Raw genomic sequence first — 27,735 nt, 5'->3', positions numbered from 1 at the left:
TATATATTTGTGAGTGATAGAAGGATAGTGATACTTGTACCCTATACAAAACTTTTTCACTTCATAGAGATATTGGTTTAATATTTCCCCCCCAAAAAATAAAGAACATATGTACACAACACACAAGCATATCCCATTACTCCAAGCACTTGTAATTCAATGAAACCTTCTAAACACTCTAATACAACAAGCAGAGAATTTAGGATGATGACATAGCTTCATTGATCTCTGTTTGTTCTCTTTCTCCATACGTTTAGGCCCTATATAAATTGTAATTTGAATACTCAAAAAGCATATACAATGGCGAAACTAAAGTTTAAAATAGAGATTTTGGATATAAATTTAACCCAGAAGATCAAAGGACAAAAAAAGAAAAAAGACAGAGACTCCAAAAAGACTAATATTCCAAATATACCCCATATTCTTGACACAAAAAATAGCTTGAAGGAAAATGGCATATTACAGAGTCATGGCCAACTATAAAAAGGAAAACAGGGAAGAAAATAAAAGATGAAAGCACAGAAGGGGTGTGTCAGTCTATACCAAACATGCACACTTACGTAGAATGTCCTTTACAAGGGGCATTGTTTGCTATAGACCTTGAAAATTTTAAATGAGCAGGTTACTCAAGTACAACATTTCCAGAGCTCTTAAAACTACCTCAAAATGACTTGCAGACACGGTAATGCTGTGCCGCCACCCCTTTGTCTTTTCCTATATTCACAGCCTCTAGCCCCTTGTAATATAGGTTCACGTTTGCGCAAGGCCGGTTACCTCTTCTCTGTTTCTTCACTCTCTCCATGTCGATGACAATCCGAAACACACGATGAAGATGATGATGCAACTGCCTTTCCTTTGTAGTCAGAAGATGCTGTCACAGTTGTGTCCATGCTTTTCTCAGCTCTTGAATTTTGTACAAGGTGGAGCTGGCTTTGCAACATCTATTGTAAATAAATGGGAGAAAGTGGTCAGGTCAAGATAGAAAAACAAAATCAAGTTATTTGGCTTTTTTTGACTGATTGAGATGAGAAAAAAAAGAGCATGGATAGAAAGGCACACCATTCACTGCACAAAATAAATAAATAAAACTCAAACAATTGTCATTATATACAATTTAGTGGAACCCTAACCAAATCTGATATTTATAAAGATCACATCCCTAGAATATTAAACAGGGGAATGAGAACATTTGTTTCTTAGAATATAGAGGACACATAGACAAACATATGCAGATATTTTTATGAGTGCATACATGTGTTCACTAAATAGCAAGTATATGTGGAAAAAAATTATCCGAGATTGATAGCTTTTTGTGTCGATGGGACGGGAGGAGCATTTTTCTAATGTCATCTGGCTTCCATTGCTATGGCCAGTGTCAGACCATGTGCCCCTTCTGCTTGACAGTAGTGGCATTACTATAGGTAGGGCACCAATCCAATTTAAAAAACAGGTGGTTGCACATAGACGGTTTCTGGTAAAACATGGTTGATCGGAGTAGGGGTTATAAATTGGTGGAGAACCCTAGCTACTGCTGGGAGGACTTGAAGACATGGAATGTGGAGGAATTTGGCTGCTTAAAGGAGCAGAAAGCGAGGGTGCTTGAGGAGATTCGGAGATTGGATTACAAAGGCTGTTAGCAACCTTCTTGATAAGGAGAGGGGAAGGAGGAAGGAGAAGAATTGCAAAGATGGAGGAATTAGTTGGAAGCAGAAATTTACATCGTTGTGGCTTCAGCCAGGGCCTGATAGGATGATTCTATCATTCTTTCAATAGTATTGGAGTGTGCTAAAAGAGGTGTTGGGTACGATGACATTATTCGATGAGCATGTGTTGTTTAAGAACGTCTAAAATGCATCATTTGTAGTTCTAATTCCAAAGAAAAGATGTGCGGAAGACATCAATGATTTTCAGCCTATTAGTTTGCTTGGTGTTGCTGTTGTTGCATGCATATAAGTCGTGGGCAAAGGTGTCGATTTCTAGATTGAAAACAGGTGTTGAATGTGGTGGTTTCAGATTCTCAGAATACTTTTGTTGAGGTAGACAAATCTTGAATACAGTTACCGTGGTCAATAAATGTGTTGACTCTAAATTGAGAAGTGGCGAAACAGGGCACTGTAAGTTGGATATTGAAAAGACATGATCATGTGAATTGGGAATTCTTGTTGTGCTTGATGCAAAGGATGGCCTTTGGCTACAGGTGGAGATAGTGGATTTGGATTTATATTTTGACGGGTACGCTATAGGTGAATTGACAGCTGAGACAAGAATCCATCATGTCCTTTCTTGTTACCATTATATCCTTTCTTGTTACAGTGGGCTTTCAGGAGAGTGTGGTGCAGGGCAGGGCTCATCGATGATGGAGTCCATCTTTAAGCAGATAACACAGTAATGTTTTGCAAGGCAGATCTGGTACAGTTGGGCTACCCATTTTCCCAAGAAGTAATTCATCAGATAATAAATTAAATAAAATTCAGTAGGTAAAACAATCATGTAAAGGGAAAAATTAGGGGAAAAACAAAAAAGACCATGCATCAACTCATATTCTTGAGAAAACATATCCACTTCCTCGCTCAACTGTTATGGCAGCAAAATAATTCATTCATATCTTAAACCACGCTGAATTTATTTGTAGATTTTATATTCAACAAGTCTCGTCAGTTGCCACAAAATATTTCCACTCCAAGTTGTCAGTTTTCACAGTCACTAACAAAGAAAAAGTTGGTAGGTACATTTCAATTATTTAAATTAAAAATAAAAATAAAAAGAAGAAAGGAAAGTGATAGGTACATGTCACATATAAAAAATAGAAAACCTCCCTCCCTCCCTCTCTCCATATATATGTATAATGCATGGAAACATAGATGCTTTTATACATACATTCACAAACCAGAAAACCCCAGAATTTATTATCCAACACAGCACAAAAATAGGAAATGTCTCACCAATAAATTATACAGGGAACAAGTAACCAATTCATTTTTTCACGAGTAACAGGTAATCGATTAGTGGAGGTTATAATATCTTGAGCTAAGCAAACGGTGATTATGGAAACTCTAGGAATAAATCATGATGTCAAAGCAGTCGAATAAAGGATAAAAACAAAAAAGAGATATAGGATGAATCATTTCATAATAGAGGGCAAATGATACAAGATCAGCACGTAATGTACCATACCTTAATCTGGTTCTGAAGAATTTTTTCCTGGGCCTCTAATTGAGAGTCTGGTGTATTTAGATTGCTGCCAAACCTCTCTCCATAGTTCACATCTGTACCACGAGCAAGAAAATCGACAAAATCAGAGTGAGGAAAGGGCAAGTTGGCAGGCCCACCAGGGATTGCAATCGGATGCTGTTGCGATTGACTAGTCGAAGATTGTTCTCCACTAGAGTCCGTGTTAATAGTGTCTGACAGTGGCCTCTGTGCTTGGGGAAGTAAAGCATATCCAGGGGACCTGCACTCAAAGAATAATTTTGTTAACCTCATGCTTTTGTGTTATACATAATGACTGTTTTGTAGTGTAAAACAGTTATGAATACCAGACACATGTCTCACCACAGGCCACAGCTATGAAATGTAGCATTTCTGGATTTTTCAAAATCTTTATTGAAGTGTTCACAACTTGCACCAATAAGTGGTTCATCCATATATATAACAGTGAAGAAAAGGAACCAAAACAAAAAAACCAAAGATCTTGGCAAATCATGTCAAATTATTGCATTGTTAGTCACATTACTCCTTTAAGTGACAGATTTTGTACCCCACCAGAATCATGAGTTTTCATCTCTTTTTACCCATGCTGACATGGAGCAATAGTAAGCAGCACTCTGTGGACCAACTGGCCAAAATTTATGTAACAGAAGTAGTTCCTTGCAACCCACCTAGATCCAAAAATCCAGAAAAGAAAAGAAGTGCTACTCCATCCACGTATCAAGAATGCAAGTGTATTAGGCAAACCAATCCTAGACAAAATTCTCACTCCCAAAATGAGTAACCCATTGAAAACTGGTCTGACCCCTCAGTCACTGAACCATCAACGATGGGGGAAAGCTAATGCACAGGAAAGAAGCTTTAGATAGAATGTTTTCTTGCTCTCTCTCTCTCAAACCTATAGAAAACAAGCTATGAGAATAGAATATTAAAGAATCTGTGAAATTTGAAAGAAAAATAACAGAGAGAGAGAGAGAGAGAGAGAGAGATAAAACAAGCATGATTAAGTCACATATTCTCTATATTTGTAATTGCAAAGTACATTTTTTAATAAAGACTGTCACTGACACTGGTATTTTTTCTTTCTTTTCTTTTTCTATCCCTACTAAAACTAGAAATTCACAATTTTCTTACAATGGCAAATCCCCTATCCTAATTAAGTTTATAAACATTTTGTTAATCAAATATTCATATACCTCAACATGTTCAATTATTTAATAGTTGAGAATGTATTAACATTTATATGGGTTTTAGTTTTTTATTCCTAACATTTTCATACATTTCCAAAATTCTTGTCATTCCCCTTGTGTTTCCAAGATGACTTTGTTTCCAAGCTAACCGAAACAAAATTTCGATCCATGATTGGGAGTTTTTTTAATGTGATATAGATACCTTATTGATGAATATATGTTGAAGCATAAATGCTAAGGTAATGGGAAAGACAAGTGATTGATTCTACTCAGGTTCAGGATAGAGGACAACAGAGTCCCCGGCCACTTAAACTTGGGGCACTTGATTGCCCTAGGGATTGCATTGAGTTGCAGGACATGCCAAGACTCCTCTCCTCTCCATTAGAACTCTAGCTTGCTGGCCGAGATAACTTATATTAAAAAATCTCAGATGAGTATAGTTAATTAAGAAAAAAAAAATGTCAAAAAAGAAGGAATAATCAAGTATTTTGACAGATGAGTTGAAGCATCATATCAAATAAAGGATGCCTACCAACTTTTTGAACTTTAGTAGGCAAAAGCCCCATGTAATGCACTTTTTTCTTTTCTTTTTTCATTTGCAGGACAAGACCAACAATAATGGCAATGGGAGTAGCAACAATGTAAATGCATCAGGAAGTAAAAGACATCAGTATAACAGCGAAAAGAATTGTATACCACACTAATGTATTTGCTGAAGGATAAACAAAAGATCTCTCATATATTGAGGCCGCGGCAGCAGCAGCTTGGAGTCTGGTCTGATGCTGGCTGATAGTGTTATTTGCTACATCATCTCCAGTTGGATTCTGAGAAGGTGTACTTGCTGTGCCTGTTCCTGAACCCAACTAAAAGAGTTAGCCACCATTTTCAACATACATGAAGCTAGATTCATCAATTTATCTCAAAACCATTATATGAGCCTGTAAAAATAAATTGATTATAAGAAATAATGTATAGAGAAAGAGAGAGAATAAATTGTATGTATTATTATTGATTGATATATTGATATCTATTACAATGATTCATGATTCCTATATATAGAAGAGGGTGAGTGTGTAGTAGGTAAGGAGTAGGTGAAGTGGAGGTGGTAGTGGTGTAGTGGGTTAGGTTTAGTGGAGTAGGTGAGGTGGTAGTGGTGTAGTGGGTTAGGTTTAGTGGAGTAGGTTTAAGTGGGTGAAGGTTTAGTGGAGTAGGTAAGGTGGTAGTGGTGTAGTGGGTTAGGTTTAGTGGAGTAGGTTTAAGTGGGTGAAGTAGGTGAGGAGTAGGTGGATTTTAACAGCCCCCCGCAAACTCAAGGGGGATAGGAACTAACCAACTTGAGTTTGGAGAGAGTAACAAAATAAGAAAATACATAAAAATAAAAGAGGATAGGTGACACTGTATGGTCGTGTCAGACCATTGGTGAAAACACTGGATGGTGGTGTCATAACGTTGTAGAGGACACTGTATGGTGGTGTCAGACCGATGTAGAAGACAGTTTATGGGGTCATGTCGGACCGTTGTAGAAGACAGTTTATGGGGTCATGTCGGACCGTTGTAGAAGACAGTTTATGGGGTCATGTCGGACCGTTGTAGAAGACAGTTTATGGGGTCATGTCGGACCGTTTGTAGAAGACAGTTTATGGGTCATGTCGGACCGTTGTAGAAGACAGTTTATGGGGTCATGTCGGACCGTTGTAGAAGACAATGTTGTGACAGTTTACGGAGTCTTGCTGGACCCTTGTAGAAACTAACCGGAATCAATGTCGGGACAGTTTACAGAGTCTTGTCGGACCCATAAAGGAGCTAACCGAAATTAATGTCAGGACAGTTTACAGAGTCTTGTCGGACCCATAAAGGAGCTAACCGGAATCTATGTCGGGACAGTTTACAGAGTCTTGTCGGACCCATAAAGGAGCTAACCGGAATCAATGTCGGGACAGTTTACAGAGTCTTGTCGGACCCATAAAAAATCGCATCCTCAAAAGGTGCGCTCAATTTTTCAAAAGGCGTGCCATCAAAAGGCGTGCCCAATCCATAAAAAGGTGTGCCGGACATGATGGCGAGGCACGTGGGCGCCTTGGCTTGCGTGCCCGTTTTGTCGGCTGGTGGCAAGAGGCACGCGATACGCGTGGCTGCCTCGGCTATTTAACCAAGACGAAGGCTGAGGCTGAGGCATACCATTCTGAAACCTCTGAAACTTTGGCAGTCTGAAACACTCTGTAAACCCTGCGCTGAAACACTGAGCAACCCAAAACATGGTCTCTTCTTCTTCCCGTCCAGCTACCCAGAACCTGCTCACGCTCTTTCCAGAACTGAACGAGCCCACAAGAGAAATAACTGGTGCGGTGGCACTGGAACCTCAACCAAGTGCCCCGGAGTTTGCTCCGTTGAACTTTCCGATGCGGTCTGTGGAGCAAAGAATGGCAGTGCTGTCGGATGTGGAGGCCAATCAGTATACGTTGAAGGCATGTGTGGAAAGCATGACGGCGGTCACAAACTTGTCGAACCGGCTGCAGAGTAGGGCAAATGAGGTGCAGCAGTTAAACTCCCAGCTGGCTCTGCTCCAACGCATGTATAAGGATGCGCGAGCAGAGATAAGCGTGCTAAGGGCAGAAAACAAGGAGCTGAAGCGGAAGGCCACCGTGATGTTCCGATTTGGAGGTCCGCCGTATGCTGCAGTGGAGGAGCAGGGTGTAGTGATCATGCCCAGTGGAGTGGGAAACACGGAGGCAACACCGGCAAGGGCCGCCCAAGACGGTGGCAAGAAGAAAAGACCGGCGGAATAGGCGAGAAGAAAAATCCCACTGTTCCGATTTGTGTTGGTTGTGTTTTGTTTTGTTTTGTGTTTTTTTATTTTTATTTATTTTTATTTTTTTTATTTTTTATGGTGTAAAATGCTGATCGGGGTTGATCCCCGGCATGAAGAAATGACAAGTTTGTAAAATGTTGTTTTTTTTTTTTTTTTTTTTGGGAGTGTTTTGTTGAAAAAATAAAAATAAAATGAAAGAAAACAAGGGAGAAAGAAAATAGATAAAAAATATTTATAGATGGATTATATGAAAAACATCAGTGCGATTGTTTCAAAATAAAGTGGGGTATTTAAAAAAGAGGAAAAGTGACTTGGAAAAAATAAATAAAAATAAGTGATTTTTGAAATCAAATGGAGGAGAGAGAGGGACAAACCCATGTGATAAAGTGGAGAGAGAATGAGTGGAGTATGGTAAGGGTTTCATCCAAAGCCAAAATTCCTGCAGCGAATCACTTCGCAAATCCTAGCATGAGCTTTTTCTCTTTCCAGGCTTATTCATGAATTTCCTGGTGATTTCAAGAGCCTCTGGTGGCATTGTGGCAGAGAACACCCCAACCTGGATTTTGGGTGGCAGCAACTGAGAACACCCCAACCTGGATTTTGGGTGGCAGCAACTGGAAAATATCATAGATCTGATTTTTAAAAACCTCGTGACAGCATTTCATCAGCTTCATCCAAGACAAACATTTTGATGTAAACAGGGCGAAGTGATTGTCTCCGCAACATGTCAAACACACGACCAGGAGTACCAACAACAACATGAACCCCACTGGAGAGAATGCGCTGATCTTCGCGCACACTAGTCCCTCCAACACAAGCATGAACCTTCACACTTTGCTGGGCAAGTTCAAGAGTGGGTGGAAGAACCAAAGCTTGGCATTCAACCAAGCTATAATCTAGCTGCTGCAGAATTCCAGAGCAGAATGTTGCAGTGTTTCCAGTTCCAGACTGTCTCGTCATATGAGGTGAAGAATTCTTCTCCATCAGCCTCACACATGACTACAGTTGCACAAATCTTTGTTGATTTTATCAGCGGAATAGGTTGAGGTCCGGCGGGCGGCTAAGGTGAGGTTGCCGCCCGCCGGGGAAGCGAAAAATACTAGGTTTTAAACCAGCTCTGATACCATATAAGAAATAATGTATAGAGAAAGAGAGAGAATAAATTGTATGTATTATTATTGATTGATATATTGATATCTATTACAATGATTCATGATTCCTATATATAGAAGAGGGTGAGTGTGTAGTAGGTAAGGAGTAGGTGAAGTGGAGGTGGTAGTGGTGTAGTGGGTTAGGTTTAGTGGAGTAGGTGAGGTGGTAGTGGTGTAGTGGGTTAGGTTTAGTGGAGTAGGTTTAAGTGGGTGAAGGTTTAGTGGAGTAGGTAAGGTGGTAGTGGTGTAGTGGGTTAGGTTTAGTGGAGTAGGTTTAAGTGGGTGAAGTAGGTGAGGAGTAGGTGGATTTTAACATTGATGTATATTATTGATTGATATGATGTATATTATTGATTGATATATTTTGATATATATTACAATGATTCATGATTCCTATATATAGAAGAGGGTGAGTGTGTAGTAGGTAAGGAGTAGGTGAAGTGGAGGTGGTAGTGGTGTAGTGGGTTAGGTTTAGTGGAGTAGGTGAGGTGGTAGCGGTGTAGTGGGTTAGGTTTAGTGGAGTAGGTTTAAGTGGGTGAAGTAGGTGGAGAGTAGGTGGATTTTAACAGCCCCCCGCAAACTCAAGGGGGATAGGAACTAACCAACTTGAGTTTGGAGAGAGTAACAAAATAAGAAAATACATAAAAATAAAAGAGGATAGGAGACACTGTATGGTCGTGTCAGACCATTGGTCAAGACACTGGATGGTGGTGTCATAACGTTGTAGAGGACACTGTATGGGGGTGTCATAACCATGTAGAGGACACTGTATGGTGGTGTCATAACGGTGTAGAGGACACTGGATGGCGGTGTCAGACCGATGTAGAAGACAGTTTATGGGGTCATGTCGGACCGTTGTAGCAGACAATGTTGTGACAGTTGTTGTGACAGTTTACGGAGTCTTGCTGGACCCTTGTAGAAACTAACCGGAATCAATGTCGGGACAGTTTATAGAGTCTTGTCGGACCCATAAAGGAGCTAACCGGAATCAATGTCGGGACAGTTTACAGAGTCTTGTCGGACCCATGAAGGAGCTAACCGGAATCAATGTCGGGACAGTTTACAGAGTCTTGTCGGACCCATGAAGGAGACACTGTATGAGTGTGTATATAGGCTGCCCAAAAGATATACATGTAGATATATACATCGAGCCCGCAAAAGTCGCGCCCTCAAAAGGCGCGCCCACTTTATCAAAAGATGTGCCCGACAGAAATCATCAAGCGGCGAGCCATCAAAAGGCGCGCCAGACACGCGGCGATGCACGTGACCGACAGAACGCGTGTCGGCCTCTTCGTCAGGGTCTTTATAAACCGAAGCGGAGGCTGAGGCTTGGAAGCATAACAAACCAGTTGAAACCTCTGCATTCTCAGAGAGCTTGTCTCGAAGAGTTGCAAATCTTGAAACACTCTGTAACCAACCCTGTCTGACAGTACCAATCGGTAATCGCTGCTTCTCTGAAACACTTAGCAACCCAAAAACATGGCCTCTTCTTTCCCGTCCAGCTACCCAGAACATGGCCTCTTCTTCCCGTGGTCTGCTTACTCTCTTTCCCGACCTCAACGAGTCCACAAGAGAGATAACCGGTGCGGTTGCCCTTGAACCTCAACCAAACGCCCCTGAGTTTGCTCCGTTGACCTTTCCTATGCGGTCTGTGGAGCAAAGAATGGCAGCGCAATCAGATATTGAGGCGAATCAGTATACTTTGAAGTCATGTGTGGAAACCATGACTGCGGTCACAAACTTGTCGCACCGGCTGCAGAGCAGGACAAATGAGGTGCAACAGTTAAACTCCCAACTGGCTCTGCTCCAACGCATGTATAAGGATGCGCGAGCAGAGATAAGTGTGCTAAAGACAGAAAACAAGGAGCTGAAGCGGAAGGCCACCGTCATGTTCCGTTTTGGAGGTCCGCCATATGCTGCAGTGGAGGAGCAGGGAGTAGTGATCATGCCCAGTGGAGTGGGAAATACGGAGGCAACACCGGCAAGGGCCGCCCAAGACGGAGGCAAGAAGAAAAGACCGGCGGCAGAGTAGAGAAGAAAATCCTGCCTGTGGATGTGGTTGATTTGTTGCTGTTTTTTTTTTTTTTTTTTTTTTTTTTTTTTTTTTTTGTGGTGGTGTAAAAGTGTGATCGGGGTTGAGCCCCTGATATGAATAAAATGACAAGGTGGTGGAATGTTGTTGGTGTGATTTTGTGAATGTTGTTTTGTGCAATAAGAAAAATAAAATAAAATAAAATAATGGATAAAGAAAATAGAGAAAAATATTTGTGGATGGGGGATAAGAAAAACAAGGGTGTATGTTTTTTTTTTTTTTTTTTTTTTAATAAAAAAATATATATATATATATATTAAAAGAAAAGAAAATGGTGAAAACGTGGGTGGAAGAAAGTAAGGGAAAGGAGGGATATGATTAAAGTGGGTGTGAAAAAGTGGGAAAATGTGATGATAGTGGTGAGTGGAGCATAATGGAGAATAGAAAAGGTGTATATAATAATAAGAAGAAAAGGGAAATGGGTTGGCCGAGGAGGTGCAAGTCAGGTCTCTAATAATAAAAAGGAATGGGGGTGCCGGGTGAGGATTGGTGTTGTAATAAATAAACCATGGTAGACAGGCTTCTATTTAACGCTCTTTCCATGGGAGCGACAACTGGTTTCCAGGTCTGCTGAGGTCACTGAAAATGGCTTGACAGATGATCTCAGTGATTCAGGTCCCTCTGCATTGATTCTCTTGCATAATGAATCACAGTTGCTAATCACCTCAGTCAACCTTCCCTTCAGCTCCCCAAGATCAACCTGTCAAAGCATCTGCAACTTCTATCTTGTTTTCTACCTCTTCCTGTTTCTTACTAATCGTCTGGATTTTTGCCTCCTGCCAATCACGGTACATTGAGAAGAGCTCCAGCAGCACCATCGGATTTACTGAAGCAGAAGAGGATGAGGGTTTTCTCACTAGAATGTCTGTCAAGCTAGTCTCCTCTTCCAGTGGTGCTGTCAATATTGGAGTTGCGATTTTAAGGGATCTGAGCTTCTCTAGGAGGGGATCTACGACTTCTGATTGCGAAGAGACGGTGCTGATCTCATCGTCCGCCCTCTGTGAGCTTGAGAGTGTTGATTCTGATGAACCCATTGATGAGAAGAGACAAAGCGAAGCCAAGCAAGGGCTCCTGGAAATGGAAATTTTAAGGTATGTGTAGAAAATTTTAGCAGACTAGGTTGAGGTCCGGCGGGCGGCCAAGGCGAGGTTGCCGCCCGCCGGTGAGGCGAAAAATACTAAGTTCTTAACTTTGCTCTGATACCATGTAAAAATAAATTGATGTATATTATTGATTGATATGATGCATATTATTGATTGATATATTTTGATATATATTACAATGATTCATGATTCCTATATATAGAAGAGGGTGAGTGTGTAGTAGGTAAGGAGTAGGTGAAGTGGAGGTGGTAGTGGTGTAGTGGGTTAGGTTTAGTGGAGTAGGTGAGGTGGTAGCGGTGTAGTGGGTTAGGTTTAGTGGAGTAGGTTTAAGTGGGTGAAGTAGGTGGAGAGTAGGTGGATTTTAACAGAGCCTCTTCTTAAGTTGCATGTACAGAAAGTGTGATCAAACTATGGCACATACCTAGCTCAAAAAAAAAAACAAACAAACAAACAAACTATGGCACATACCATAATCAAGCTTAAGAATTAAACTATGCCCAAAAAATAAAGATATAGCTGGATTATTTTAGAATGACCAATAACACCTCAGTATGCAATATCATTTAGATGGAAGAAAATTTTACATTTCCACAAAAACTAAGGGATTTAAGATCACAAAATACCATCTAATCACATTGATGTTTCTGCTAGCAAGAAATAAGCAAAGCCATGCTACTATCTGCTGCCTGTGTCTGTTGTTGTGGATGATACTAAGCTTAAAAATGTAAGAGCAAAACATTTAAATAAATAAACGAAAAAAGTGTATATTAACATAAATCTTACTGCATCCATACAATTTGCACAATACTGATTGCTATATAGCTTATTTTCTTTTTCTGTTTTCTTTAAGGAAGCTGCCATACATAATGCCGAATACTTTGGTCAGTTGGAAAGGAAAGTCCTCAAGACTTTCCAGTGAATAATCCCATAGAATATTTGGACACGTTTTACATGACTCTGATAAGCGATGCAGAAACTTTTATTTAATGAGAACACGACAAAAGTAATTTGGAGGGACCATATTGCGCAGTTTTTTATTTATTTTTATTTATTTATTTATTTTATTTATTGCAAACCCCTCAAATTGAAGCTCTCATCTAAGGTCAAATATCAAGTTTCACAATTTTCAATCAACAAAATTGAGTTCATTACTACGGGGCTGTTCAACATAAACAAAAAACAAAAGATATGATTACCTTGTTGGTGAGCATCTGCCCGTGATCCAGAAGTACTAGTCCCATTTTCAGGTGGTGAAACAAGGGCTCTGCAAGTAGGACATGTGTGTTGTCGCTCTAACCATGACCGGAGGCAGTGCACATGAAACAGATGGCCACAACTTAGTCTCTTGGCGGTAGTCATCTCCTCACGACAAATGATGCAGGTTGCATCACTTCTGCATGAGCATCAGTAACAAATCATGTTACTATACATCAGAGTATTTAATAAGAAGACATACGTTCAATGTACTGAATCAAGGGGACAACTCACGCATTGAGCTCTTCAGGTGTTGCATCTGGAAAACGATCATTCATATTCGAAGTGATCTTCCGATAACGAATGTAATCATTAACCCGAACCTTAAAGTTACGAAATGTCTCATAGAGCTCCCGAATCAAGTGCAGAGGCACACCATAGTTCCTGGGGAAATACAACACAAGTAAACATCATTCCATGTGTGGAATAGAAAAACTAATAAAAAACCTCCTAAATGGGACATGACCCAATAGAAGGGAGGAAAAAAAAAGAAGTGGAAAAGAAACATTGTTAAAAAATAGTCATTTCATGGTAAAAGAGCGCAGACAGAAATTTCTCAGGACTGTCAGCGGTAAGAAAGGAAAGCAAACATTGTGATAAATTGTTATTTTTAATCAGGAAACAGAGAAGGGGGGAAGGGGGGGAAGGGGGGGAAGAGGCTACATAACCATGTCAGTAATGTATTTAAACATGTTCAAGAGTTTTTCAAAAACTCCCTTTTAAAATATATATACATATATGGAGCTTTACTAGATATCTAGAAATCCTTATGACAATAGTATTCTTGTTGGTGTGCTCACTAGAAGCAAAGGCACTCACTTCTAGGATAAACAAGATGCCAATTTGCTAGCAGATGCAAAATTAAAGATCTGCTTCACAACCGATCCACCTCCAAAGGTGTGGCAAACATAACGAGGTTAGCACTGAAGCTTGTTCATCAGATTTTTTAATAATGCAACGTACTTTTTTAAAAGAAAAAGACAGAAAAAGAAAAGAAGAGAGAAGACAAAAAGAAGAAGAAGAATGAAAACAAGAAAGAGAAACCAAGATACGAGTTAATAAGTCACCATATTCAGTTAAGGAAGTGATAATAATGCAACATACTTTTAATAAAGATGTGAATTAATGAAGCTTGTTCATCAGATTTTGTTCATCAGAAGAAGAAGAAGAAGAAGAAAGAGAAACCAAGATACGAGTTAACAACTCACCATATTCCGTTAAGGAAGTAATAATTATAACCTTGATATTAGTCACATAAGCAAAGGCCTTAACAGACCAAGGTTACAAAGCAAGATTTTAGGTTCAGAATCACAGGGTAACTATGTTACATATTGAAAATAAGAAGTCCTATAGCATCATTGTGGAAATCACTTCAAACATAGACATGACATGTAGATACGCATGCACACGTATCTAGCAAGGCAAATAGATACAAACATTCAAACAACCATTCAACACCCATGTTAATGGTACGTGTTGTAGGTATCCATTGAGTATCATATGCATATACAAACACACCCACGCAGACAACCAAAGTCAGATAAATTACTTACACGAAAATCACAAGAAAGAAGCACAGATACATAGACAAGTGCAGCAAGTCCCTGATAAGTTCCAAGTAAAAGGTGTAGACTGCCTTTTTTTCCCATTGTCCTTCCATAAGCATGTCGCTGACGTAGAAAACATATTTTACAAATGTTGACACTGTTGTTGTTGCCAGTATCATATACCTAATATACATTAACAAAAAATAATAATAGATAGGTATCAGAACCACCTATAAAAAACATGACTCCAAAGAATTTACCCAGGTGTACATTTGGAACAACTACTGAAACGTAAAACTTAAACAAGTAGGTTCTGTAAACGAACCTACCAAAAATAAAAATGAAAAACTTCAATAAAATATGAACTTCAAAATCCTTATAAGCATGTATACCCGTACTACATAAATATAAATATATTGCTTCCTTTTACCAGTGCTACCCATGTGCACCATGCTCAAATTACAATGCCATGCCATAAAAAAACGAAGAGGAAAAAGAAAAAAAATAAAACTGGGATATAGCATTATGTATATGCATGCATCATTGAGTGTGAAATTATCAACAATGTGCCTTTTTTGTTTTCAGCATTATAAGCATTTTTATTAAATAATAATCCATATTAGGTCCGAGTCAACTATTACCAGGACCCATGAGGTGGTTAAAACCATGGTCAACTGAATGTCTACATATAAAATGTTCGATGGACTGAAAAGAGTAAGTTATGTTGCATATATATCATAATAGATATGTTCAATGAATGTTACACAGCAAATATCATAGGGATAATCTGCTTTACATTTATAGTTTTCATTATTTCTGAAATGGGAAAACTGTGATCCCATCAATTACTTCGGATCATGAAAACTAAAATAATTATTTTGTTTCAACACAAATAAACTAGTGCACAAGTTAGCTTATAGCTGGTATTGTATCATTATGGTTTCATTACATGCCTAGCTGTAGTTAAAACACTTTTTTTTTATTTTTATAAATATTATAAAGATTCTCAATGAATGTTATAAAGCCAATATAATGTGCTTCACATCTATAGTTTTTGTTATTTCTGAAATGGCATCAACTGTGATCCCATCAACTACTTCAGATCATGAAAACCAAAATAATTATTTTGTTTCAACACCAATAAACTTGTCCACAAGTTAGCTCATAGCTGGTATTGCATCATTATGGTTCCATTACATGCCCATTGGTAGCTAAAACACTTTTTGTTGTAGATATTATTTAGCATTATACAATACAAGTGAGATTAAAAACAGATACATATATACAGTGTTTTAAAAGGCACGCTTAGGCGCGAGCCTAAGCGCGAGGCGCAATGAGGCGCAGCCTTGCGCTTTGAACAGATCGAGGCGAGGCGCAACATGCGAGGCGCAGCTTAGGCGCTGAGGCGAGGGCTTTTTTTCGAGGCGCAAGGCGTGGGCTTCATGGGCTTTACCCATTTTTCTACTCCAATTGTTGATTAAGTGCTTTTTTTGTGGACATACCCACAGGGATTCAAAACTATTCAATATAAAATGACCAAATGTAGTCAAAAGAGAGCAAAAAATGATAAAAGATTGAATGTTATACTTTATATCTTTTGTTGGATATTATATTTTTAATTTTTAGAAGATTGAATGTTATGTTTAGAGATTATCGAAAATGGTTATGATTTTTTAAATATTATATATATATTTGTTATGTTGAAAAATTTGCCTATTTTATAATTTTGCTTTTCTTCTACTACTTGAGCTTCACTTTGGCGAGGCGCGCGCCTCGCCTCGCGCCTAGGCTATAGGAGACCTTATCGCCTCAGTGCGCCTAGAGCCTTTTAAAACACTGCATATATATATATATACACACACATGCGTGCGCACACAAACTCACACAAAGCCTTTTATGTTCAGAGCATTGTGTGATGTGCCAATATAAACATTAATAGTAATATAGTCTATATAGCCATTCCAACCATAATATGGATTGTTTTTTCTTGTTTTGACGAGGAAAGGAAATTGTATTAAAAAGCAACAAAAGGGGTGAAACCCTGATATGTGATATTTCATTCACTCAATCCCACCTAGTTTACATGTATTGTATATATTAGTGGTAACTTGAGCTTTACATTGTATATGCAAAATATAACCATATTTGAAAATGCCTCCTCTCTAATCAGGAAAAACCCAATTCTGGTGATCAAATTGACAAGTAAACTAAAAAGTAAAGTAACAACAAAGACTTACTCGAATGAAAAGAAGAGAGAAACCGAAGCCTGCCGCGTTTGTATCAAATAGCTTACAGAGTTGTACAAAAAGAGGCTGTCTAAAAAGAGAAGGAATCCCATAAAAGACACAATTCGGATGTGAGACAACATGGGAACAGACGGGGTTGTTTCGATGTACTCAACTCTCTTTTGAGCCAACCAATGCAAAGCCTTAATTAACAAAACAGCAGTGACCATAGCAAGAAATGTGACGGAAAAATCCTGGCGGAAGATGGTGATTGCAAAGAGTATTTCCATGACTTCCCTCCATGACTGCTCATTCAGCCTCTCCACCTCGGCTTCCCGGAGTGATCCAAGGAAAAGCCGTTTGGTGAATCGCCACAAAACACACATAAAGACAAGGCCCATATTGAGAAGAAGCACCAGACTGATCTTGGAGGATGATAAATGAACCATTGCAGGGTAAAACTGCCCTCTTCTGTGAAACGCATGATAAATAACCACCAGTGTGGCTACCAGACTAAGCCCCGCATACGTTTGCAGCCTCATCATTTTGCTCTGTACGTTTTTTGCATCGAATTTATCAATCAATTCAACTCTCCCCAAATATATATATATATATATATATGTATAAGAAAAATTCAACCTGAATATATGAGATCGATAACAATTGTCAAAATAAAATTGCAACGAAAGTAATGAGATTTCAAATTATTAAAATCAAATTATGGAGAAATCGAATAATAGAATGATCGAATCAAAAAAAAAAAAAAACCCTAGAACTGTAAGGCGATGAGGTTTGTATATGTATAGGGAAAAGTACCTATTGAGCCTCTCTGTCTGTGGATTTCGTCGGCGATCACTCTCACCTTCGACAGCTGAAGAAGAAGAATCCCCAGAAATAAAATCAAAAACCAAACAAGAAAACACAAAAAAAAATCGTGTGCAAAGTGCGAACAAGTATATCACGCTGCTTGTGTGTTTTTGTGCGTGTGATGTGAGAGAGTATGCGCGTCATCGATGGAATAAATTGCCAATGCTTGGTTGCCACGTGTCTGATTTATAATAGGTGTCAAAATCAGGAAAATTTATATACTCTGTGATTTTGATTGGTTGAAAGTATTCCCCCAATCCGTCCGGCCTCTCATTTGTACTCGGATATGACCAAATAAATAATTTCACCAAACCCAAACGGTCCGTCCGGCCTCCTAGAGTCTCAACCGAGTTGCCCATTATTCTTTAGTATATATTTATATCTATGATACATAATTTAATTTAAAATATATATATAATTAGATTAAATAACTAAAAGATTATAATTATAACTCATATAAATTCTAATTTTTAAAGTAGTAAAATTAACCCATTTTTCTACTAATCCAAACCAGTGTTTTTAAAGGCTCAAGGCGCACTAAGGCGCTGAAGGTCTCTCGGGGCCTAGGCGCAAGGCGCAAGGCGAGGCGCGAGCTTTATTGAAATAAGGCGCACAGTCTTTGTAAAAAATAGAAAAATTAATATAGAGTGTTTTTAAACAATTTCAGTATAATGTTTAAATTAAATAACAATTTTAGTATAATTATTTAATTCATACATACATAAATTAAAAAAATAGATACATAAATTAATTAATTATTATGATTATTACATACATAAATAAATAAATAAATTAATTCATACTGTAAAATAAATTGATGTATTATTATTGATTGATGTATATTGATTGATATATTGATTGATATCTTGATACATTTTCTGTCTATTACAAATGGTTCCTTATATAGATGTAGGTGTAGTGGATGGTGTGTAGTGGATGGTGATAGTGGTGTAGTGGGTTAGGTTTAGTGGAGTAGGTGAGGTGGTAGTGGTGTAGTGGGTTAGGTTTAGTGGAGTAGGTGAGGTGGTCGCACCCTCAAAAGGTGTGCCCAATCTGTTAAAAGGCGTGCCATCAAAAGACGTGCCATCAAAAGGCGTGCCATCAAAAGACGTGCCATCAAAAGGCGCGCCCATTTTGTCTTCGAGCGCCGAGTGGCGCATGATGCGCGTGTCTGCCTCTTCGTCAGGGTCTTTATAAACTGAGGCGGAGCTTGAGGCAGAAGCGAAGACAAAAAAAAACTTTGTGAAAAAACTTCTGAACAAAAAACTCTTCATTTTCTGAGAGAGATATTCGTTTTCTGAGAGATTGTCTCTAAGAGCTGCAAATCTTGAAACACTCTGTAACCAACCCTTCTCTGAAAAACTCAGCAACCCATAACATGGCCTCTTCTTCCCGTCCAGCTAACCAGAACATGGCCTCCTCTTCCCGTGGACTGCTTACGCTCTTTCCAGAACTGAATGAGTCCACAAGAGAAATAACTGGTGTGGTGGCCAGTGAACCTCAACCAAACACCTCTGGTTTTGCTCCTTTGAACTTTCCGATGCGGTCGGTGGAGCAAAAAATGGCGGTGCAAACTGATATTGAGGCCAATCAGTATACTCTGAAGTCATGCGTGGAAACCATGACTGCGGTCACAAATTTGTCGCACCGGCTGCAGAGCAGGACAAATGAGGTGCAACAGTTAAACTCCCAGCTGGCTCTGCTCCAACGCATGTATAAGGATGCGCGAGCAGAGATTAGTGTGCTAAAGACGGAAAATAAGGAGCTGAAGCGGAAGGCCACCGTGATGTTCCGATTTGGAGGTCCGCCATATGCTGCAGTGGAGGAGCAGGGGGGAGTGAATGTGCTTGGTGGATTAGGAAGCACAGAGGCAGCACCGTCAAGGACCGCCCAGGACGGAGGCAAAAAGAAAAGACCGGCGGCAGAGTAGGTCGGTGGGTGGCCGTCGGCAGAAAAGAAAACAAATCAGTTGTGGTGGTGATGGTGATCTTGTGTTTTTTTTTGTATTTTTTGTTTTTTTTTTTTGTTTTTTTTGTTTTTTTTTTTTTTGTGTGGTTGTGGTGTAAAATGTGGATCGGGGTGAATCCCGGAGATGAATAAATTATGGTTTGTTGTGCAAATTGGAAAATGGTTTTGGGTTTTTTTTTTTTTTTTTTGAAAGGAAAAAATATGTGTCAAAATAAAGTTGGGGTAAAAAAAGAAGAGAAGAGAAGAAAAGAAAAGAAGAGAAGAAGAAAAAAAATCATTAATTTTTTAATATATATAGTATTTTATTTATTTCTTAAATTTTAAAATTTTTTTTATAAATATAGAAGTTAAGCAAAATATTAATATAGCACAATTTTTAACATAAGTAAATATTTAATATGTATATTATTAATTTTTTTTTAATAAGAAGAGAAGAGAAGAAGAAAAAAAATCATTAATTTTTTTAATATATATAGTATTTTATTTATTTCTTAAATTTTAAAATTTTTTTTATAAATATTTTTATTTTGAAACATATATATAATTTATTTTAAAACATATATATAATTTATAAAGGTATATATATAATATATAAATAAAAACATATCATATATATAAATATAATTTATAAAAACATAAATAAAAATATATAATAAAAATAAAAAATAAAAAATAAAAAGTTATAATAATATAATATAAATTATAATTTATACTATACATATATCTATATATATATATATAGAAACAGAGTCGAAGAGAGAGAGAGAACAGAGAAACAGGCAAAGTGAGAGAGAGAGAAGGCGAAGGCGAAGGTCGATGGAGGTCGTCGGAGCTCGTCGAAGGTTGATCGAAGCTCGTCGGAGGTCGATCGAAGGTCGAAGGTTGTCAATCGACTGGTTAGGGCAAACTCGACTGGTCGGAGCTTCAAACCCAGTACTCCTCTCTTCTCTCTTTCTTCTCTCCTGGTTAGGGCAAACTCGACTGGTCCGAGGCGCACAAGGCGCTCGCCTTGCGCTTCGTAATAAGGCGCTCGCCTCATCGCCTAGGCAGCGCTTCACCTATGTCGCCTCGCCTCACCATGCCTGAGGCGCAAAGCTGCGCCTTGCCTCGCCTTGAGCTTAGGCGTGCGCCTAAGCGCGCTTTTTATAACACTGATCCAAACCACCTATCTAATGTGACTTGTTATAATATGATATGGATAGGGATGAGCATTACGAACCTGACTAAATCTACTATCATTCCTAGTTAGGGGTGTAATCTAGGGGGGCTTAAACTGAGCAACCCGAACCCAGCCCAATTTTTTTAGGGCTTTAACAAGATATTTTCAAATTTGGTACGGGCTTGGGCAAATATTCAGAAATCTGAATTAAATTTGGACGGACTTAAACAAAGTTATTAAATAACCCGAGCAACTCAAAACCTAAATTATACATATATAGATATACACAAATATTAAATATATATATATAAATTATTAGCCATTACATGATATTAAAATAATTCAGATTATTAAATCATATTGAATATATATTATATATACAAATAGCATAAAATCTTATTTTTTTTATTTCAACTCATAAATTGTAAAGATTACTACAGCGGTATCTCTCTTACGTTATATAAATTATTTGTTTTAATGATATTAATGATTTTCTATATAAAAAATTAAATTAAATAGAATCAAAGTTTAATAATTTAATAATGTAAAAAAAAAAAAATTGAAATTGATTTACAATTCAGGCAGCTCGGGCAATTCAGGTTAACTCGGGTCGGGCTTGAACATGCAACCTCAGGTTACAATTCGGGCCTGGGTGGGCCCGAGCAGATTTCAGCACAACTTGGTCTAAGCTTGAACAACCTCTCAAACCCAACCGAACCCACCCGAATTGCACCCCCATTCCTAATTAGGAATGATGATTATCTTTTATCCTGTGCAAATTTTTTTAAGCTCGATAAAAAAGTATAATAGGTGTGAGTTTTGTTTTTCTCATCCCGTTTTACCTAACGCCACATTGATTATATTTATTAAGTGGTTGTTTGAGTTTTATTTATTTAATATTTTATTAATTTTTTTACAAAAATATATATAAAAAGTTATAGATGTGATGTAATAATTTAGAATAAATAAATAAGCTACTTATTTACTTTTAGGAATGGCAACGGGGTGGGGCGGGGCCGGGGATTGCCCTCTCCGTCCCCGATCCCCGAAAGTATGGAACTCCCCGTCCCCGACCTCGATCCCCGACGGGGAACCTCTCACTCCCCCCACCCCCGTCCCCTAACGGGGATCGAGTTTTCCCGACCCCATAAAGGAACCTCCGGACTAAAATAAATAATTAAGAATTATAATAAATAATTAAGAATTTAAGATTAGTTGTGATCTAAAATATTACATTAAAATTAGATTAAAAAGGTAGTAATTATAATAAATAATAAAATAAATAGGACTAATTGTGACATAAAATACAATCAAATTAAAATTATAATAAAAATTTAAGAATTATAATAAATAATTAAGAATTTATAATTAATTGTGATTTACTTAAATTAATGTTAGATATTATAAATTATGCGCATTAGAGACGAGAAAGAAAGAAAATAACAAAAAATAATGTTTGAGGGTATTATAGTCATTTTATATCTATAAATAACGGTGCTAACAGTTACATTTTAGTACAAAATCATATAAAGACTTTTTTATTATGTTTGAATGATAAGGGGTAAAGTGTTGTGGTCTCCAATCACAAGAGGATTAAATAAATTTAATCCATTTTTATTTTATTTTTTATTTTTTTTCTGCAAAAATTAGAAATAAGTTGTTGATTAATTTGATTTGAGTATGTACGGATGCATGCAGAGGAACCGGGGCTGCCAGTGATTGGGAATCTGCTGCAACTGAAGGAGAAGAAACCCCACAAGACTTTCACCAGATAGGCCAAGACTTATGGTTCAGTCTACTCTATCAGAACTGGTTCCAACACTATCGTTGTCCTCAATAACACCGACGTTGCCAAGGAGGTAAACAACCCCCCCCCCCCGGAGCCCCCCCCCCCCCCCCCCCCCCTCTCTCTACTTCGGTTCTCTCTTTTCTCTCAGTTCCAGAAATGCCAAAGGCAGTTTGATCTTGTGATTTACAATGCTACACTTACACTCATTTACATACCCAAACACATTTAGAAAGCCAAAATGTTATCACTATGGACATTTTACATATTTGGGGTGTTGGCTGTGAGCAAGGCACAATGATCGGCTGTGAGCAAGAGTGGGGTTCATTTGGGGTTTGTTAAGATGATTTGAGCAAGGATGGGTTCCATTTGAGTTTGTGGAGATGATTCAAATGGTTTGTCTTGTATAACACGTTAAATAGATTATTTACATAATAAATTAATTAATTAATTAATCATACTTAAACATTCATATGATCAGATTATTTTTGTTTTGAAAAGAAACTAGATGACAAATGTGATTTTAAAAATGAATCTTCTACTCAATGTGTGATCAATTTAATTTTTTAAATCAATGATTGCTCGACGAACTTTATAAATAAATGATTTAGATCATTTCACCAGCCTTAAAATAACCCCCACCCTTGGTCAAAACAGGGCCTGTTGTGACTATGTCACAGTAGACCTCAGTCATCCATGTTTAATTGTGGTTCAAATACTAAGACTACCTGAAAACCTGCCATATATGGCTTATGTTAGAGGAATTTGTTATTGTTCATAAAAAGATGTTTTAATCATACAAATATTTCAGACTACCTAAAAATTGTTTACTTTATAATTGAAGTGATGGGTATTTTCTATCTTATTAAAGACCATCTCCAAGAGGAGGTAGCAATTTAGCTAACAAAAAAATGATTGATCCATCGAATTTAGACTCGTCTGAATTGTCCAAATTACGTAAGCTGGAAGGCCGGCTAGACGACCGCCTGGATGACTGGCGTCACCCTCTACTACAACAAAAATCACTTTTAACGGCACTAAATGCATGCCATGGATATGTTTTTACAACGCGCAATGTAAAGTCCTGCTATGATGTTCACTTCAATGACATTCCATTGTATGCTATTAAAAATCTTTTAACAACGATTTTTTTGCATATCGTAGAATATGTATTTTTTTTTAAAAAAAAGTCACCAGTGGTCGACCGGATGGCTAAAACATGCCCAATAATATGAGTACAATACAAAGGAAACTGATGCATTTAAGAAAATAACAAGTGGCCAAACAAAATAACTGGTTCTAAATAGAACACAATCTATTTACTTGTGAAGCATACAAAGTAAAATAACAAAGAGCAAACCAGTGCTTTTATACAATATGTTCACCTTCTTACCCAAAATTTTCAAATAATTCAATGACCTCAAGTTGTTCTCAGTTCCCTTGCTATTTGCTTTAAGTACTACAGTAATAAAAACACAAGTTCACAATTTTTTGATATATTATGTTGTCACAAATTTCTCAAGTCATTCCAAAACTTGATTTTATGTGCAAAGTAGTGATAATAGATCATACAAATGCTTCAATGCACCAAATTCATTTTACATACGTTATTTGCAATTTCAACATACAAATATTCATCACTGAATAGTGTAATATGTATTTTGTAAGATCAATCAACTTTACACTATAAGGAACAATAAAAAAATGTCATATAACAGAGCACATATTTATCATGGAAGCAAATATGGTAACGAACACTAGAAAAATTATTACAATGTAGACTGAGGCCTCATTTGGCAAGTGCCCATTTTAGCCAAAAAGTCAAAAAATTACTAAAAAAATCAAAAAGCCAGCAACCTATACCAAAATGTCAAAGATTCCATTTTATCTCTATTTTTTGCACAGCTTTTCGTAAAAAGTCAAAAAATCATCCCAAACATACTAGTTTTTTTTACATCACATTTTAGCCAAAAAATCAAAAAGTCACTAAAAAAACCTATTCTCAAACGAGGTCTGAATCACACATATATCCAGGTCACCTCCAACAATAGAAATCCAACCGATACAAATGTGTATCCAAATGAAAGAGATGAACTTTGGTAATGAATATGAAAAGTTTGTTTGATATGGAAAAATAATTTATAGCATAATTTAAAGCAATGATATTTCCACTCTCTAAACTTTTCACACTCATTTTTTTGTCTTTTAGCCTCTCACAAGTGGAGTGTGAATATCTTGGTCTTCCTAAATTAGTAAATTTATATTCTATATAAAAAAAAAATCTACACTCAAGAGACAAATAACAAAAAATTCTAACAACAAACTACTCTCAAGGGAAAAAAGAACCCGAATTATAATTTAAAAAATTATTTTTAGAATTATATACAATTTTGATGGGATTTAAAGTTTGATTTATTTCAAGAATTATACTTGTAAAGCGAATCCAAATAGGAGATTAAAAAAAAACAAAAAAAACAAATACTTAGCTATAACTCAAAGAAGCATCACCTTCTTCCTATAGAACTTAGCTATTACAAAGGAAATATAACAAATTCAAAAACTGCTATTAAAACATTGTACATATCTCCAATTAACCATAAAAAAAAAAAAAAAAAAAAAAAACCCCAATAAACCCAATAACAATATAAATAAAAAAAAGTACAAAAAGCAATCGGCTTTATGAACATACAGTGATATATGTATTTATATGAAGGGAAATCGATACCATAGATAGATAAATATGAAGAAACCCCTCACCTATTTTCAAAACGACAGCTTTTGGATGATCTTAACTCACAAAATCGAACCAGGTTGTTCCTAAATTGAATTAAAAGTTAAAAATTGAAAACAAAATTGCGCAAGAAAAACCTAAATCGAAGCCAAAATTAGTCTAAAAGCGTTGATATAGAGAGAGAAAGAGAGAGAGAGAGGGGAAGGGTTGATATAGAGAAAGTAGTACCTTCTTCACTTGGTGTATATCTGCTTTGCTCCTCCCTTCGACTCTTTCTTTCTCTCTCTCAAGGATTCAAAAATTAATGCTCAACTGAAATAGTTGAAAACAAAAGTCATAGTGAATGTAAATAAATTGATAAAACATAGCTAAATTAAAGTAATTCAAACCAACAATAAAGTTTTTAACCATGAACAGACAAAGAAATTTATGAACAAACCAACATAAAAAAATAATAATAATAAAATAAAAAATCAAGAATCGATTACCTGAAAGAGGATTTGATGTGCCTGACGAGACGAGACGAGGAACTTTGGGGAGCAAAACAGAAATGGGGGGTTTGAGAGCAGAGGAAGGAGAAGAGTTTAGAAGAGGATTTAAGCCTCTTGGTGCCTTTTGATTGCCAAAGAGGAGAAATAGATGAACCCTCTCTCTTCCTTTTGCTTGCCTCGTTTAGGAACGGTTTAATTTAATAATTTTTTATTAATTATTTAATTAAAATATGAATTAAAAAAATTAATATGTTTGAAATGATTATTTAATTTTTTATAAAAAGATATGTAAAAAATAAAGAGAAAAGATAATTTTTAATATAAATTATTAAATTTTTAACTTTTTTAATAATTTTTTTATTTTTTTATTAAATTGACCTATTGCTAAACGATACCTTAAAGCCAAAGAGTTAGAGTTAAATGGTAAAGTGCAGAGTTAGAGTTAAATGATAAAGTGCGTATTGATATATTCGTTTTCTTTTTTAAATAGTGAATTTTGTTTTCGCGCCTATTGTTTTTTTGGTTATACCTTTCACAGCAACAATTGTGGGGCTATTTTTCTAAATAAGTCAAAATAATAAAGAAATTTTTAAATTAAACCTAATTTTGAAAGAATTTTCAAAATGAGCTAACTCGTGGTTCACAATCGCGAGTTCAACACATTTCCACCCCTGTCGCCTGAAACCTGCCAAAATTGAAATTTGCTGTTACGAAAAGCGAGTTTAATTAAGAACTCGCTGTTAGAAAACGCGAGTTTGATTAATTTTTTTTTCTTTGTTTGATTAATTTTTTTTTCTTTTGAACTCGCTTTTCACAAGAACGATTTTATTCCAGGATGAACTCGCTTTTTTAAAGCACGAGTTTAGCAGAAAGGATTTTTGTTCTGAACTCGCTGTTTGTAAGCACGAGTTAATAAAAAAAAAAATTCTAATGAACTCGCTCTTTGTAACCACGAGTTCATCAAAACCTACGTTTTATGAAAAAAAAATTTAACCTCACTCTTTAAAACCACGGTTTTTTACCAAATTTTTTTATGAACCGCGCTTTTAGCGTAATTTTTTTTTTTAATTTCAATTTTACTGAACTTTAAAGAAAAAATTTTCGTTCTTTTGTTTATGTTGTCATTGTTTTGGTGATAATATATTTCAAAATAATTTTTTTGGTTAAAATTCTTTTACTAAAACCGTTCTCATATTAATTTTTTTTTTTCTTTCCTTTTGTCTTTATTTTGGGTTAGAATGTATAATTCAGCATTTTTTATTTTGTTTGACTAAAGTAAATTTATTTTGTTTTTTCTTGTGTTTGTTTTGGGTTAGAAGGTAATAATGTAATTCATAAATTTTTTGAGCTTTAGTAAAGCCATTTTGATGTCAATTTTTTTTAAATTATTATTTCTTTGTTTTGCGTTAGAAGGTGTTATTCAGTAATTTGTTTGGGCTTTAATAAATCTGTTTTCATTTAAATATATATATTTTTTCTTTTGTCTTTATTTTGGGTTAGAAGGTGATAATGTAATTCATAAATTTCTTTTCACTTTACTAAAGCCATTTTCATGTAAAGTTTTTTATTTTTTATTTTTTTCTCTTGTCTTTGTTTTGGGTTAGAATGTGTTATTCAGAATTTTATTTTGGCTTCACTAAAGCCGTTTTCATGTAAATAATATATTTTTTTTTTCTATTGTCTTTGTTTTGGATTAGAAGCTGATAATGTAATTCATAAATTTCTTCTCGCTTTACCAAAGCCGTTTTCATGTAAACTTTGTTATTTTTTATTTTTTTCTCTTGTCTTTGTTTTGGGTTAGAATGTGTTATTCAGAAATTGGTTTTGGCTTTACTAAAGCCGTTTTCATTTAAATAATTTTTTTTTCTGTTGTCTTTGTTTTGGGTTAGAAGCTGATAATGTAATTCATAAATTTCTTCTCGCTTTACTAAAGCCGTTTTCATGTAAACTTTGATATTTTTTATTTTTTTCTCTTCTCTTTGTTTTGGGTTAGAATGTGTTATTCAGAAAATTGGTTTTGGCTTTACCAAAGCCGTTTTCATTTAAATAATATTTTTTTTTCTGTTGTCTTTGTTTTGGGTTAGAAGCTGATAATGTAATTCATAAAATCTTGAGGAAAAAACACATAAGTCTCCCACAAAAATACATAAGTAGT

The 27,735-nt window shown here is 36.4% G+C and overlaps 1 protein-coding gene, 1 long non-coding RNA gene and 1 pseudogene across 20 annotated transcripts; 1 reads left to right on the top strand and 2 right to left on the bottom strand.

Annotated features, from left to right (window-relative positions):
* Nucleotides 1-424: 424 nt before the first annotated feature.
* On the bottom strand, nt 425-26,010 carry LOC114271872 (ERAD-associated E3 ubiquitin-protein ligase HRD1B). Of its 18 annotated transcripts, XM_082898727.1 has the most exons (12): nt 25,578-25,749; nt 25,318-25,401; nt 25,116-25,175; nt 23,752-23,817; nt 17,395-17,449; nt 16,591-17,129; nt 14,360-14,536; nt 13,041-13,190; nt 12,749-12,945; nt 5,094-5,244; nt 3,175-3,451; nt 425-941 (listed from the first exon to the last, which is right to left on the bottom strand). In XM_082898727.1, the coding sequence occupies exons 6-12, from the start codon at nt 17,121-17,123 to the stop codon at nt 771-773; spliced, it is 1,656 nt and encodes a 551-aa protein (XP_082754853.1). In that variant the 5' UTR covers nt 17,124-17,129; nt 17,395-17,449; nt 23,752-23,817; nt 25,116-25,175; nt 25,318-25,401; nt 25,578-25,749; the 3' UTR covers nt 425-770. The 18 variants fall into 18 exon arrangements, with proteins under 18 accessions (XP_082754853.1, XP_082754845.1, XP_082754840.1 ...); XM_082898719.1 differs by lacking the exon at nt 23,752-23,817 and having other exon boundaries at nt 5,094-5,250; nt 16,591-17,217; XM_082898714.1 differs by lacking the exon at nt 23,752-23,817 and having other exon boundaries at nt 5,094-5,250.
* On the top strand, nt 5,356-7,341 carry LOC145804525 (uncharacterized). Its single transcript, XR_014346478.1, has 2 exons — nt 5,356-5,536; nt 5,609-7,341. It is a non-coding gene; the product is annotated as an uncharacterized LOC145804525 (long non-coding RNA).
* Nucleotides 10,924-11,552, bottom strand: LOC114257607 (uncharacterized; annotated as a pseudogene). Its single transcript, XR_014346477.1, has one exon. The product of XR_014346477.1 is annotated as an uncharacterized LOC114257607 (transcript).
* Nucleotides 26,011-27,735: the final 1,725 nt, after the last annotated feature.

This window comes from Camellia sinensis, chromosome 12, assembly GCF_055761805.1.
Source record: "Camellia sinensis isolate YWXY chromosome 12, ASM5576180v1, whole genome shotgun sequence".
NCBI classification, from domain to species: Eukaryota; Viridiplantae; Streptophyta; class Magnoliopsida; order Ericales; family Theaceae; genus Camellia; species Camellia sinensis.
This window is presented reverse-complemented; position numbering and strand designations above follow the sequence as displayed.